Here is a 15,267-nt window from a genome sequence, read left to right as displayed (position 1 = left end):
GGGACCTCCAGGTGGGGGCCACAGGAAATAGAGCCAGTAGAGCAGCAGCGTTTCCTTTGTTTAGTTTAGGATGCGAGCTCTGTTGGGACACAACTGGTTCTGCCTCTCCCTTTGAGCTCAGTCGTTGGTGCCAGGACCTCCAGGCTTTGGCACTGGGACAAAGGGGGCCACCCTCCCTGACTGGGCTGGGAAAACCCCATGAGTTTGATACCCTTAAGACACCATTTCCAGAAGCTTTACCCTCTCCCTCAGGACAAGTACTCGCCACACAGGAATCCCCACCAGCAGAGAGCAAATGCTGAGCTGCCTTCCAGAGGGTTCCACCCCAGCTCTGGATGGCTTTGAGAAAAGTGTGTTTGCAGCCAATGTCAGAGATAATCTCATCCTCCCTCCAGGCTGACTTTTGGGGGACAGTAGAGAGGAGGTTGAACTATTTGATTCTTCTTCAGCAAGAATGAATCATGTCCCCCATCCCCTGTCCTCAGCCTAGGAATATCTACTCATGTTTATATAACTATGGCAACAGGCTTTATTCTCTACCACTTAAGCCCTTAAAAAAAAACAAAAACAAAAAAGAGAAAGAAAGAAAGAAAGAAAGAAAGAAAGAAAGAAAGAAAGAAAGAAAGAAAGAAAGAAAGAAAGAAAGAAAAATGGGAAGCAGTCCTTTTTCCTGCTGCCTTCTGCTCTGCCCAGAAGACAGAGCTACCTCTTCAGAAGCAAGGTAACACACAGCCCCATGGCACCCTGGTGCAGTGTCAGCCTCCTCAAGGGCGAGTTTGCAATGGCCCAACATTGTGAAAGGACTTAAGGGTTTGACACCCATTTTCTTCCAGAATCCTGTGGGAACCACAAAGTAATAGACCTCTGACTTGCCTGGGACCTCTCTTTGGAGCATTGCACTGAGATTATGGTCATCAATTTTTTTTTTCTTTCCATCTCCTGACCTTAAAAGTAGATGGGTTTCGTAATGTGTAAAATTGTTGTATCACTGTGTCATACGCCTGAAACTGGCATATTATGTCAATTATACTTTATTTTTTAAAAATTTCTATTTATTCATGAGAGAGAGAGAGAGAGGCAGAGGCACAGGCAGAGGGAGAAGCAGGCTCCATGCACCGGGAGCCCGACGTGGGATTCGATCCCGGGGCTCCAGGATCACGCCCTGGGCCAAAGGCAGGCGCTAAACCGCTGCACCACCCAGGGAGCCCATACTTTAGTTAAAAATGGGATTTGTTTTTAAGTGGATGGAATGCAATCTGGCTGTGCTAACAATATATTCTTTATCTCTGAGATGGGATTCCTCTTGTCCTGACAACTGCAAAGATCGTTGTCAAAACAGTGTTTTGTAGGGAGTATGAAGGTGTCAGGCTCACATGGGTTTACCTATAAGCAAGGGAAGCTGAGGCCAGTAAAAGGAAAGCATTTGTGCATGTTGGGCTGTGCTGTCAGCAGGTTAGGGGTGCTAACCACTCAGCCTAAGGTTCTTACCAGGAGATCAGCCTGGGTGCATCTCTTGGAGTTTGAACTGTGGCCATGCAAGAGGATTCCAGTCCCGGAGCTCTCAGGGGTGGAGAAGCTGGGGCTTACACGTGCCACTAAAGACTACTTCAACCACAGACCCACAAATGTTTCTTGGCTGCCTTCTTCTGCTGCCACTGTGCTGGGTGCTGAGCTCTAACAGTGGGCAAGGCCCACAGGGGTGGGGAACCCTTTTGTGGTGTTTCTCTCAGTATAAGAGAATGTATGGGTTATGATAGTGGCCAGATCCCCCTTTCAATCAGAATCCTGGGAGATTCAACTCCAGAAATGGTTCAGTCAGTCTGGGAACCGCAGCTCCATCCTTGGGGGTGGGTTCCACTGTGAACACACCTGGGGCCCCACGGAAAGGCACCCACCCCCCTGGGGATCTCGGGCTCCCAAGTGCGAGGAAGCCGCCGGGCTGGGCCTTGCACGGAGCCCAGAGGACCCGCGGGCCCGACTGCCCGGTAACCTACTGCCCCGGAGAGCAGAAGGACCTGAGATGTCAGGCTTCGTAGCTCGGAACGCCGGAGAAGATTCTCGGCTCCGTCCTGCGGCCCTCGGGTTCTCTGCTTGACGAGGCCGCCGCCGGATCCTGAGCAGGGATAGCGAAAGGAGCGCGGGTCCCCGGGCTTGGCAAGAGGCCACGGAGACACAGACCTCAGACTGAATGAATTCTGACCCACCTGCGCTTCTTCTTTCTTTTCTCGATCCTGCGGGTACCGCTGTTGCTGCTTCGTCCGAAGCGGGAGGACTCAGGAAGAGGCCCAAAGACAAAGACACGGGCAAGGAAGGTCCCCTGTACCCATGGACCCAGGGTGATGCGGAGGCATCCAAATGGGCTCTGCAGGCTCCCTTCTGAAGATGCTCATTTGTATCCTTCCTGCCTCTCTCCTGCCTTTCAGTAGTAAGCGGGAGGGGCACTCTTTGCTAACGAGGAGCGATACGACCGCAGCGCCTGCATTTTCTGCCCCTTCTTCCCGCATCTGCACGGTTCCGCCACGGAGACAGCAAATCGCACCTGGGGCAAACGTTCTTCCGTTAATCACCTTGAAACCGCACGTCGCTGATTCCTCTGATTACTCGGGGGTTCTGCCACAGCGCCCCCTGCGGGCCGGGGCGGGAGGCGCGGCGTCGGGACGCCGGGAGGGGACCCGCCCCAGCTCCCGCCCGGGGTCCGGGCGGTGTCCGCTGAATAGAATCGGAGCAACTCTGAGTGCCCCCGTCCCCGTCCCCGAGCAAGAGTTAGGCTCAGTGACCCTGGAAAGGGAAGTATTGGGAGGAGAAGGGCCGATTCCTCCCTTTCCGCCCGCCCTACTGAAGCAGCTCCCGCCCCATTACCGTTTCCCGCACAGCGAACCACTACCTGAGACTACTGTTTGTTTGTTCCCACGTGTCCGTCCCTCCCCTTCCCTTCCCCCACGCGTGTTCCGGAGGCAGAGGTCTCGCCGGTCCGGATTCAGCGTCGCCCGGCGCACCCCCCGCGCGGGGTCCGCGGAGCCCCTACCTCGCGTCTGCGCTCGCCAGCGGCGGCCGAGCGGCGGCTCCGCAGCTGCACCGGAGGGCCCGGCCGCGGGGACCGCGCCCCAGCAGGCGGGGCCAAACCTGCCGACGCCGGCCCGCTCCCAGAGTCCGGACGGCAGCCGCCTGGCCGCTTGGGCGGACGACGTTCCTTTCTGGTGGGAGTTTGGAAGCAGGGTTGAGTCGAAGGCTCCGGCCCCTCACGGAGCCCGCTACCCGGTGCCGCCCCCGCGACCGCACAGGGACCACGTGCTCTGTGGGGGCGTCGGCGGAGGCCGGCGCCCGGCTCCCCCCGCCGCGCCGGGGCCAGGGGCCCGCCGCCGCCCGCCGCCGCCGCCGCCGCCTCGGGGCCCGCCGCCGCCGCCCCCTGCGCCCCCCTGCGCCCGTCTCATTGGCTGCAGGCGGCCCCCTGACTCCCATGGGCGGCCCCACTTTCCCTCCGCCCCCGCACGGACCGCGCCGCGAGCGCTGGGGCAGCCGCTCCGAGGCCGGCCGGGGCGCCGGGGCTCGGCTGGTGCGGCGCGGGCCGCTCTGGGGAGCCGCGGGCCATGGACTGCTACTTGCGGCGCCTCAAGCAGGAGCTGGTGAGAGCGCGCGGGCGGCGGCGGCGGCGGCGGGGCCGGGAGGACCGCTGCGCCCCGACGGCACCTGGCCCCGCCGGGGGCCCTGGAGCCGGGGCGGGCGCGGGCGCGGGCGCGGGCGCGGGCGGAGGGAGGCCGCCGGGAGGGCGGGCGCGGGCCGCGGGGGGACTCGGCGCCGAGGGTTGCGGGCCGAGGCCGACGGGAGCCCGCGACGGCGACCGGGCCGCCCACACCCGGAGCGAAAGGCGCCCAGGGAAGGCGGGGAGAGGCGGGGCGCCCCCGCGGAGGACGCTGCCGAGGCGGCCCCGGGGCCCGCTGGCTGGCGGGGAGCCCCCGGCGCGGCAGAGCCGGCGCGGCCGCGGGGACCGCGGGGAGGGGCCGGCGGCTGCAGGGGCGGGGAGGCCGCGCCGGAGGAGGGCGCCGCCGGGCAGAGCGCGAGCCAGGCGGCGGGGCGGGCGGCGGGGGTGCGCGGGGAGCTCGCGGAGGGCGGCCCGGGCGCCCCGAAGCCCATGTCAGGCGGCTCCGCACCAACTCCACGGACGCCCCCGCACGCCTGCCGCCTTGCCCCTGCGCCCATCCGAACTCGCGGACCGGCAGGCCCGAGACCGTGCCCCCGCCCCGCCGCGCTCTCCCGGCTCCCTCCGGAGATTTTGCCTCTGCCTCCTTTTGTTCCTTTAGTTTCTCTCTTCACTCTTCTTCCTCCCACTTTCCAGAGCCGGGCGCCGCACCAGGCTCCCAGCAGCAGACCTGGCTCCACAGATTCCATGGCAGCCTCTCCCTCCTGCAGGCCCTGTCCTCCTCCCCCCACCGCCACAGAACCTGGCAGCGCTACCAGGGGCCAGTCTGCGGGCCGGGCAGCTTGCGGAGCAGGTGTTCTCACCGCCGCTTCCTGGTCAAGGCCCGCAGGCACTTGTCCTGTCTGTTCCACTGCAGACTCTGCCTTCTCAGGGCAAAGGTCACTTCCCTGGGCCTTCCTCCTCAATCCCTTTTTGTGGTGACACCCAGATGGGAAAGTTACTCAGAGAAGTGCAGCTTCAGTGAGGGATGGAGGAGTCTCCACCAGGCCCCATCCCCTGCTAGTTTTCCCGCAGTTCCCATGTTGGTTTGGGGATGGTCAGCCCAGCACCCCCCGCCCCAGCTCTGACTCTTCCCATTCATTTGTCCACTACCAGAAAGAAAAGTCAAGGTCATCACAGATAATGTCTGAAGTCCAAGGCCCATGCTGAAAAAAGAATCTAATAGAGTCCTCTTTTTATGCTTGGAATCTGGGACCACACCACCCACCTCAGGATCTGCCTTAATAGAGGGTTTGTGGGTGTTCCTGGCATAGGCTTGAATTTTAAGATCCTACTGATTTGCATTTTTTATAGCACCCTAGGTGGGAGGGGTTGAGGGGAGGAAGACAGTCTGTGGATGCCTGGAGAATAAAAAAGGCAAATAGGAATCTGCACGGAACTGAGCTCCAGGTCTTGATTTGCACCCTCTCCTGCCAAAGACTTGAGCCCTCGTCCCCAGGAGAAGGAAGGGGAGAGGCTGAAGTCACCGAGTTCCCCATTAGCTTTCATTTGGCCCTTTGTCTGAGCAGTTTCAGCCTTTGACTCTTTTGGAGAGGAAGCCAAATGCCTGGCCTGAGGCCCAGAATGACACTCAGATGGGAGATCTCAGCACCCTCGCCTCCCCCACTCCCGGGTGCTCCGCCTCCTCCCCAGTGCCAGGCTGCCCAGAAATAAAACAGAGCAAGTGACGGGAATTAGAGTCTCCTTTGCTCCCCAACACCTCAGCCTAGTGCTTAGGTAGCTGAACCGAATCTCAGTGCCTCAGTTTTCCTTGGTGGGATGAAGAGGAAAGTAGAGCTTTGAGTTGGTTAGCCCAGGCTCAGCCCTTTGGCTTCTCTGAAGGCTGTGGGGATTGACTTCGGTGCAGCTTGTTTGTGACTAGAGTGGGAAGATTTTTTTTTTTTTTTTTTTTGGTTGGGTCGGGGGCGGTTGGGAAGATTTTATTCAGAACTCAGGCCTGCAATGGGGTGGGAAAAGCATACTGTGTGTCATGAGCTTGTGAGGGTGGGGGCAGGCAGTGGGGCCCGTGTGTTATCCCAGGTAGAGGAGGACTGCGTTGACGGCTTTGCCTCAAGTTAGTATGTGCTCAGGAGTGACATTCATGATACCAGTCAGGGTCCACGTTCATTTATGCCACTAAATCCCTTCCAGATGCCTGCGTTCTACAGATAACCGGGTTAACCTGCTGGAAAAGGAAACATTAACAGGTTGTGAAATTATTTTTGTGAAGGGTATTCTGTGTCTCCCTCCTGCATCCTGGCCCCATCCTTGGCCCAGAAAATCTAGTCAAGGAGTGTGGGTTCCTGAAAACCAAAGTAGCAGAATTCCTCAATTTCTCGGAGCCGACAATGTGCACTATAACAAGCGAGCACTGTGGGGTGGCTAAGGGTTGGGGATCCTGGCTCAGTTAGGCTGGTGTCTAGAGAACCTTCCCCCTGCCTGGAAGGGGACAGGGATCCATTTTAGGGATGACACATGGCAGGAGAGTAGTAAGGGCTGACACACTTCCTCATTAGGAGGGGGTCAGGGCTTAACAGCTCAGTAGGGAGCATCTCTCTCTCCCCTCCAGCTGCCAGAGAGAGGCCCTGCATGAACACAAGGCCTTGGGACCAGCTGTTCTTACACACTGCTCCCTTGAGGGCTTCCAACAAATGGGGTAGACACAGGAACACAGAAGCCGCAGATGTAAGATGCTCATAGGGTGTTCTTCATGAGTCAGTGTCAGTGTAGAGCACATAGAGCGTGTAAAGGCCGAGTGATAGGGGCTCATGAAGTCTATCCAGGCCGGGAGGGCTTTGTTGAGGAGGAGGAGGTTGATGGAGGCCAGCTTCTGTAAGGCCTGTCCTAGCTGACTGACGCATGATGAGGCAGCAGAGGGACTTTTCTGGGGGTCAGAGATGGTCCTTGTAGGACAATTTGGTATTCCTAGAAGGCGTTTATCTAGCCAGGAATGGCCACAAGTTCAGGAGGTTCTGACCTGCGGAGGAGGACAAGGACCTAGAAGCAAGATAAGGACAAAAGAAGGTGATAGAAGAGATACAGGAGGAGCAGCCCTCATCTCTGGAGACCAAAGAGCAGATTTCCTGTGGCAGAAAACAGCTTTTGCCAAGGATCTCCTAATGTGGCCTCCTTTGGTGTTTAGAGCTAAGGGGAGGAACGGGGTGGGGCCAGTGAGGGAGGGCGTGGGACTTGGGGGCAGGCCAGCTTGAACTCAGCCCCTGGCTCTGTGTCACCTAGGCAGATCACTTAAGCCCCCTGTGTGAGGGGGGCTTTTCTCATCTGTAAAATGGGATTTTTAATTTTTACAAAAATTGTATTCATTTATTTGGCAGAGAGAGAAAGCGCATGAGAGCAAACACAAGTAGGCAGAGCAGCAGGAGAGGGAGAGGGGGCAGCAGGCTCCCTGCCAAGCAGGGGACCCTGTGCAGGGGACGTGGGGTTCCATCCCAGGGCCCTGGCATCGTGACCTGAGCCAAAGGCAGACGCTTCACATTTGAGCCCCAGGCCCCCCTAAAATGGGGTTTTATTTTTTTTTTATTTTTTTTAAAGATTTTATTTATTCATGAGAGACAGAGAGATAGAGAGAGAGAGAGGCAGGCTCCATGCGGAGAGCCTGACATGGGACTCGATCTGGGGTCTCCAGGATCACGCCCTGGGCTGAAGGCAGGTGCTAAACCGCTGAGCCACCAGGGCTGCCCTAAAATGGGGTTTTAAAAGCACCCACTTCACGCAGCCAGTGTGAAGATGAAATGGCAGCTGTCCATTCTCAGTGCACAACAGAGGGCCCATTGTGTCTTAGGCACACAGCACACTCCTGACAGGTCCATCGCACTGGTGTGCACGAGTCACTCATTCCAGGACACATGAATGGAGTTCATCTGATGTTTAAAGCACCTGACCGGACGTGAGCACTTGGTCACAAATATACACAGACAGGAATCCTGCCTTCAGGGAACTCGCTGTCCAGTGGGGGAGGTAATAAAAATTGACCACCTGTTGATGTCGACACTCCCCGATACACCAAGCACATAATGGGTCATGTCATTTACTTGCCAGAGTAACTGGAAGAAGCTGTACTTCCAGTATTCCCATTCTATAAAGGAGACATGGGGGGGTCAAGTGACTTGGCCAAGATTGTAGCCGGTGAGGCAGAGCCAGGCTTCAAATCTAGCCAGTGACTGCAGAACTTACCAGCACATGTAAGCATGAGCCCCGCACAGAAGTAGGGGGTGTGGGCTACGTGAAAGGCCAAGCACAGTGCTATGAGAAGGGAGAGATGATGTCCAGCCAGGGGATCAGGGAAAACTCTGTGGAGAGGTAGCGTTTGAGCTTGACCTTGAGGGATAAGCGGAGAAGTGAATGGGAGGAAAATAGCATTCCAGGCAGATAATGAAGCAACAGGAGCAATGGGCAGAGATGGAAGTAGTGGGGCCCTCGAGAGCCGTGCAGCGGGGATGCTGGAAGACTGCCGCAGTTCGGCTGAGGACATGGGCCTGTGTGGAGTTGTTGGTGAGCATCGGGGCTGGGAGAGGTGCTGAGAGCAGCCCATGGGGACCTTGGCCTTGCTGTGCAAGAGCCTGCCCTTCTCTGTAGCATTGTGAGGAACCTGCTGAGAGGTGTGCCCTAGTGTCTCAGAGGTAAAGAGGGAGTTGCGGGGGCCGGGGGGGGGCGGGGTGAGCATGGCGGGGGAGGATGAGGCTGCAGGATGAGCTATGTGGTTATGACAGAGCTCACACCGGGGACTGTGACGGCCTGGAGCAGAGAGTAGAGGAGGAAGGTGACCCTGCAGGTCTGCATCAGATGGCCCACAGAGGACAGGAGCTGACGCCGGCTGCTGGTTGGGGGATGCCAGCTCCCTGCGGGACAGGACTGGCCCCCTCCAGTGGCTGCCCCTTGCCCCAGCATATGCCCCCCCATAGATCTTCCAATCAGGAGCGGGCTCATCCGTTGCACACTTCCTTCTTTCTTTACCCTCCACCCTCCTCCAGCTCTTGGCACAGTTGCTGCTTTACCTTCCTGTCGCGCGTTGCAGCCAAGAGCAGGGCACCCTGAAGGTCCCCATTCACTGGACAGGAGAACAGGCCAATTGGCAGAAGCAGGGCTTTTCCCATTTCCGGCCCTGAACCTCCTAGCAGCATCCAGAGGGGCTGAAGGAACTGTGTGGGGGTCTTGTGAGTCCCGGGGCGGCGGGGGGAGCGAGGCAGGGCATGCTGCCAGGGCAACAGGCGAGGCCGGAGCCTGTGTCAAAGGGTTCTGGTGGAGCCGAGAGGGCGTGAGATGGGTGGTTGGACGGCACAGCTGGGGTACCCATCGGGGTACCTAGGAGAGGCTCAGGAAGGTTGCTGGGGATGCCGGCGTCTCACTCCCACCCTCTGCCCCCCCCATTGCCCACAGGCCAGGCGAGTGCCCAGATGACGGCGCTCTACCTGGGCAGCTGACCCCACCACCTCTGGAGGGCACAGGGCTGCAGGTGTGGGGTGGCGGATCTGTTTTCTGGTGGCGTCTTCCCCTTTGGCTCCAAACAGACACGTCCTTCCTCCTCCAAGTGATTCAGGGGAGAGGCGCTGTCGGTGGAAAGCAACCGAATTGGGTGTTGATGACCCTCCAAGGCTCCACGCTCCTCCTCCCTCCCACTCCAGGATAACTGCGCTTTGCCACTTTGCCGTAGCATTAACTATCCTGGTCTCCTCTCACAACAGCCTGGTGAGGCTGAGAAGCCACATCCTGATGACCTAGAACGCCCATTGGCCTTTCTGTGGGCCTGGCTTGGGGTTCCAGTCTTCCCACCAATACGCCTTGGGGCCCGGGCAATAGATCTGTCTTTCCGCTGGAGGCGCCCAGGTGATGTCAAGTGATCATCAGATGACAAACTTGGAGTTTTAGATAGTTAAGTTCTGTTTATGGCAAGTATATGCATTTCATATAAGTTCCTACCCCAATACATTTATTTATATCAGCAGTTAGCTTTACACGAAACATTAAGTAGGAATATGTAGGTCATACATAGACAGGGTGAAAATGGCAAAGGAAGTCTAGGGAAGGGTGCTGAGGAAGAAAACCCACTTCTCAGAGCCTCTTTCTTTCTTTCTTTCTTTCTTTCTTTCTTTCTTTCTTTCTTTCTTTCTTTCAAGATTATATTTATTTATTCATGAGAGACACAAAGAGAGAGAGAGGCAGAGGGAGAAGCAGGCTCCCTGCGGGGAGCCCAATATGGGACTCAATCCCAGAACCCAGGATCACACCCTGAGCCAAGGCAGATGCTCAGCCGCTGAGCCACCCAGTGGCCCTGTAGATCCTGTTTCTTGATCCATACAGTGGGGTATCTGACAAAGCAAGAGGGCAGAGCTTATCACTGTATAGCCAGAGGGCTCCAGGTTAGGCGGCTGGGACTCCGTGGGCTCCTTACAGATGCTCGGAGGGTGCATGCCCAGTGGCCTTCCAGCTCTCCTACACGGAAGAAGTGTGAACTGCAGTGGGAAAGCCTGAAGCACGACATGAAGAACAGCTTTAGAATGAAACTTTTCGAGGCCTAGGATGTGCCCGGATGGAGGAGATGGTGGGTGGGTGCAGGGGGTGTTGGCAAGGACAGTGGTGAGAGCCTCCTGGGCTTTTTCAGCACGGAATCGCTCCCAGATGTGCTGTTGAGTGGAACCGGTCAGCCCTGGCATGTGTGCACATCAGTGGGACCAGGGCTGCACGGGGTGTGGGGAGGGGGATGGCTGTTAGATCCACTCCCACTCAGACTAATCGGAACCAGTTAGACCCTCTTAGGACTTTTCCAAGTGGCCCCTGAGGGCAGGTTGGGTGTGATTGGGCCCTGTCCTGAAGATGGGCCTGAAGCTCTGGCATTGGAAGGCTGGGGAAGAGTTCAGCCCCCTACAGCCCCGAGTTTGGGATTTAGCGGTGGCAATTTCTGCTTTGGGATCTTCTCTGATTAGGCCTCTCCCCTCTGCTTCCCTCCTCCCCACCCCCCCTCCCCGGCTCCCTCTTAGGTTCTGAAGGCAAGAGAAATCCTGGGATCTGAGAAGGTCCCACACTCCAGAGCAAGACAGAAGCTTGCCCTCTGGCTCTTTCTCCCTGGGTGACATCATTCCCCTTGGGGCCAGGAAAGGCAGCTTGCTCAGTGGAGACCCAGCTGATGCTCCTGCCTCCCCGACTGCCTCTCCTACACTTCCTTCTCCTCTGGCCTTCCCTCCCACAGCTGCCTTCTGCACTCAGTGTCTGCACGGTGGCTGGACAGCCAGGCCGGCCTGAGAATGGGCAAGAGGGTGTGGGGTTTCCCTTTCCCTCTTGGGCTCTTACTCTGTGGGGGCAGGGGTGGCTGGGACAGAAGGAGCAGGACAGAGACAAGTTCCTCCTTGATGGGACCCAGCAGATGAACAGGATCCTATCGTTGCTGTGTGTTAAGGTCTCCCGAGGAAGAACTGTTCTGGAAGTTCCTAGAAGTCTTATGATAACCCTAAGAACTCCCCTCCGGGCCATGCGTACACACTCATTATGTCACCTCAGCTGGCCAGAGCTTTAGGAAGCAGAAATTCTCATTCCCATTTTGAAGAACGGAGAAAGTGAGCAGCAGTTTAAACCGCCAGGGCAGGTCCCACAGCTTCTGTGGAGCAGAGTGGGGATTTGAACTCCGTGCGTTCTATCTCTAGAACCCAAGACCTTAACCAACACAGAGTCTTACTTTCCACCCGGGTATAATTCCATCTCCTGTTAACCTAAATGGGGCTTCTGTTTCACGGGCGGCTCCAAATTCATACATACCCACACAGTCAGTCTCCCTGGAAAAGGGTACAAAATGTCAGCGTTATTTCCTCAGGATTTTTCCATACTGGAAGAGATTGAATGGGGGCATTTCATTCCTCCCACTGCCTCTGATCTGACCTGGACTGTGTTCAGCCTTCTGGAAGGAAGCCTGCAAGCCTCAGACTCCTTGCCTGTTGGTGAAATGAAGCCACTAGCCATCTCCTTGCCTCTTTCTGCCTGTGGGGTGCGTCATTGTCTGCGGGCAGCACATCTGGAGAGCTGACTTGGGTATTCAGTGGTACTCAATACATGCTTTGTGGGGGTGTGGCAGGGGCAGGGTGCTAGCTAGGACCTGGGGAGACAGTAACAATTTGTGGGTCTTGGGCGCTGCCCTCAGTGGTGGAGGCTCCCTGAATGTTTCATGAACCGCTGAGCACTTACATGTGCAGGAGGCTGGGTGGTATAAGCCAGCACCGAGAGATGGGGGGGGGCGGGGGGCGGTGAGCTGTCGCTGTCGTCGAGAAGGTTCCAACGCAGCATGGGGCATGCACGGGAACAGACATGGGCCTCCAGGTGGTGGGATCACAGGCATGGCCTGGGAAGCCTGGCCTGGTGGCCCAAGGGCCTTCCTTCCGGGAGATGGCAAAGCAGATGTGAGGCATCTGGGGACCCGAGTAGGGGCCTTGAGTGGAAAAGCCGAAAGTAGCTCTGAGGTCCGGGTTGAGGTGACAAGGGAAGGGGATCAGAGAAGCAGATGGCAGGCAGAGAGCTCAAGGACTGTGGTTTGAGGCTTTGGGTCTCCTTCTCCACAACTCTGCCCTGGGTCTTCCCAGTTGCGGGCCAGCAGCCTCCAAAGGAGAAGGGGTCAGCAGGCTGGAACCCAGAGGGGTCAGAGCAGGGGGCTGTCCACAGGCACAGCCGCCTCCCAGGCTGTGTCCCTTGCTGCTGCAGCCGCCACTTGCCTGGGCCATCTGGCCTGTCCCAGGATCACCGTGACCTACAGCCACCACCCAGCAAAGCTGTCCTTGCCTTCAGGGACATTAGTCCCTGGGCAGTCGGTGTGGCTGACTCAGTCCCATCCCCTGTCCCCTACACTGCGCTGGCTGCATTGGCAGGGGGGGGCCCTGACCCCACAGCCTAAGGGGGTCACCTGCCAGGGCAGTCCTCAGCATCCGTGTGCCTGCCATCCTGACCCCCCACCTCTGCACCCGTGGGCTTGGTTCCATGCATTAGGACAAGGCTGGGGGTGAGATGATCCCAGTGGGTCCCTGGGGGAGCTTCAGAGATAGCTGGTCCCCTCCCGCTGGGTGTGCTGTTGGGAGCAGAGCAGATCCTGGGCAGGAGCCGGCAGGACCCAGGCCACTGGGACAAGAATGTCATCAGAGCAGCAGTCCCTGCACGGCTGCCATGCGTGGCCCCCATGCACGGCCCTCACCCTCTCAGCCTCTTCCAGCTGCCACCTGGGCCCCAGGCCTCAGATGCCTATGGGAGGCTGGGAGGCTGACTTCCCTGTCTCCACTCCTGGCCTGAGTATGGGAGGTGGACAGAAGGAGCACTGGAGTCGCTGGAGGAGAGCAGGTGTTTGGGAGGCAGGGAAGGGGCGAGGAGGGCTGCTGCAGGGAGAGCTGCTGCTCATGGGGCTCTGGGCACCTTGTCTCCCTCCTGACTAGCCAGGTGTGCACAGGGAAGGAGGCCCAGGCCTACTCTTTGTCTTTGGGAATCTGAGCTCCCTGTCCTGCCTTCCTGTCCCTCTGCCTCCTCTGCTGCCCTGGGGGAGACAAAGGGGCCCCAAAGCCCACGCCAGGGCCAGCCATGTGAAGTAGTCAGCGCTTGGTAGCATTCCAAGTGGGGCTGCTTGTGTCCCAGGAGGGTGAGCTGTGACCTCAGGCAGGTGACCTCACCCCCCCCCCGCTCTCCCCCCCCCCATTACCTCATTAAAATAAGGACAGTAAGAGCAGCCTTGTAGGATTTATAGGAAGATCATAAGAGGTGGTGCCCAGAGGGCCCTCAGCTCCCTTCCTGTCATGGGGTGAATGCTCCCAACTGTCGCGGCTTCGCCCTGGTTAGCATTGGGGGTGGTCAGCGTTGGGGAGGCTCCAGAGAGGAGGAGCACGGGCGTGGGAAAGGCCAAAGGTGCCTGGCACAAACTCTGTGCACCCTCGAAGCACCCTCAGCTCCACCTCTTATCATCCATGTAACCCTGAGCAAGTCACTGATGGGCTTCGCTCCCTCATCTGTACAGTGGCAACAAGACTGGCCACCTCCTCATGGCCTGGTGAGCCCAAAGGTAGACGAGCTGATCTCCGTGTCCATATATTCAGGGCTGTGCAGCTGCCACTAGTGTTTCTGGGGTGCACCTGTCAGCGTTAAGGCACCTCCTTTCCCAGCTCTGATTCGCTTTGTGCTGGGCCCCATGGAGGGGTTAGGGCAGGCTGGAGTGACCCCGCGGGCGTGGGCTTGGGCAGTGAGGGCTCTAGGTCCTGGTGGTGAGGGTGGCGCTCCCACCCCCATGGCTCCCCATCCTCCGCCCCCCCCAGGCTCACAGGCCTGAGCTCCCCCTGACCCCGTGGCTCCCCATCCTCCGGCCCCGCCAGGCTCACCAGCCTGCCCTGAGCTTTCCCTCCCCCTGCAGGTGTCCATGAAGGAAGTGGGCGATGACTTGCAGGATCAGATGAACTGCATGATGGGTGCACTGCAGGAACTGAAGCTCCTCCAGGTGCAGGCGGCGCTGGAACGGCTGGACATCTCTACAGGGAGCACAGCCCCAGGTGGCCCAGGGAGCCCTGGAACACAGCCGGAGCCCGCTCACTGGGCCGCCGCAGCCCACTGCGCCTCCAGGTGTCTTCCTCTGAGCACCGAGCTTCCGGCCCCTGGCAGCGCATGCGGGTGCGGTGTGCGGCCCCTCCCCGGGGCACAGCCTGCAGGGCACCAGGGCCGCACGCAGCCGGGGCCAGAGCCACTGGAGCCTGAAGACTGGACCTCCACGTTGATGTCCCGGGGCCGGAACCGACAGCCACTGGTGCTGGGGGACAACGTCTTTGCGGACCTGGTGGGCAACTGGCTGGACCTGCCGGAGCTGGAGAAGGGGGCGGAGAAGGGGGAGATGGGGGAGCCCCAAGGGGAGAGGAGCCAGCCCCGGGAGCTGGGCCGCAGGTTCTCTCTCACAGCAAACATCTTTAGGAAGTTTCTGCGCAGCGTGCGGCCGGACCGGGACAGGCTGCTGAAGGAGAAGCCGGGCTGGGCAACCCCCACGGCCTCTGAGCCCAGGGCCGCCCGCTCACACAAGGCCAAGAAGCGGAGCCATCCCAAGGGCCCTAGACGGTTCCCCTTCCCAGGCACCGCAGAGCCCAGACGCGGGGAAGGCCCTGCCGCCAGCTGCCCCAAGGCCCTGGAGCCCTCGCCTTCTGGCTTTGATATCAACACGGCTGTTTGGGTCTGAGTCCTGGAGACAGAAAGTTGACTGAGCCCCAGAGCGGGCCCCGTGTGCTGGGAAGCATGGGCTGTGGACACTATGGCTTTCGAAAGCCGAACTCCTGAGTTCCTTTCCCCCAGGAAGGAGGGCGAAACAGCGAGAGTGTCTGGAGCTGAGGGTTGTGTATGGTTGAGTCAGGCTGTGGTGGGGGGCTGGCTGTTGAGGAGGTGAGGGCTCCTGGGCATGGAGAGACATGGCGGGGGGGGGGGGGGTACTCACCTTGGGGCTGCAGGTGACAAGAGGGGCAGGAACAGAGCAGTGGGCAATCTTGATCCTTCAGTGCCCCCAAAGACCTCAGTTGAACATTCTGTAAGATTAGAGTGCTGGGGTCTCTGGTCCCCCCCAGAGGCTCCCAATAAAGACCTCGTCTGTC

General features: G+C 58.7%; 2 protein-coding genes across 4 annotated transcripts in view; one reads left to right on the top strand and one right to left on the bottom strand.

Moving 5' to 3' along the window:
- The window catches only part of DDX20 (DEAD-box helicase 20), a 24,823-nt gene extending 21,662 nt beyond the window's left edge, over positions 1–3,161 (bottom strand). The window contains exons 1-2 of the mRNA XM_041754667.1: positions 3,026–3,161; positions 2,205–2,539 (exon numbers count right to left, since the gene is read on the bottom strand). The gene's annotated coding sequence lies outside the window, so the exon portion shown is untranslated. The remainder of the gene's footprint in view (positions 1–2,204; positions 2,540–3,025) is intronic.
- INKA2 (inka box actin regulator 2) lies at positions 3,070–15,267 on the top strand. Of its 3 annotated transcripts, none has more exons than XM_041754669.1 (3): positions 3,070–3,197; positions 11,496–11,666; positions 14,055–15,267. In XM_041754669.1, exons 2-3 carry the CDS (start codon positions 11,625–11,627, stop codon positions 14,859–14,861), a joined length of 849 nt encoding a protein of 282 aa, XP_041610603.1. In that variant the 5' UTR covers positions 3,070–3,197; positions 11,496–11,624; the 3' UTR covers positions 14,862–15,267. The 3 variants fall into 3 exon arrangements, with proteins under 3 accessions (XP_041610603.1, XP_041610602.1, XP_041610604.1); XM_041754668.1 differs by lacking the exon at positions 3,070–3,197 and adding an exon at positions 3,461–3,623; XM_041754670.1 differs by lacking the exons at positions 3,070–3,197; positions 11,496–11,666 and adding an exon at positions 3,461–3,623.

Source organism: Vulpes lagopus, chromosome 5, assembly GCF_018345385.1.
Source record: "Vulpes lagopus strain Blue_001 chromosome 5, ASM1834538v1, whole genome shotgun sequence".
NCBI classification, from domain to species: domain Eukaryota; kingdom Metazoa; phylum Chordata; class Mammalia; order Carnivora; family Canidae; genus Vulpes; species Vulpes lagopus.
This window is presented reverse-complemented; position numbering and strand designations above follow the sequence as displayed.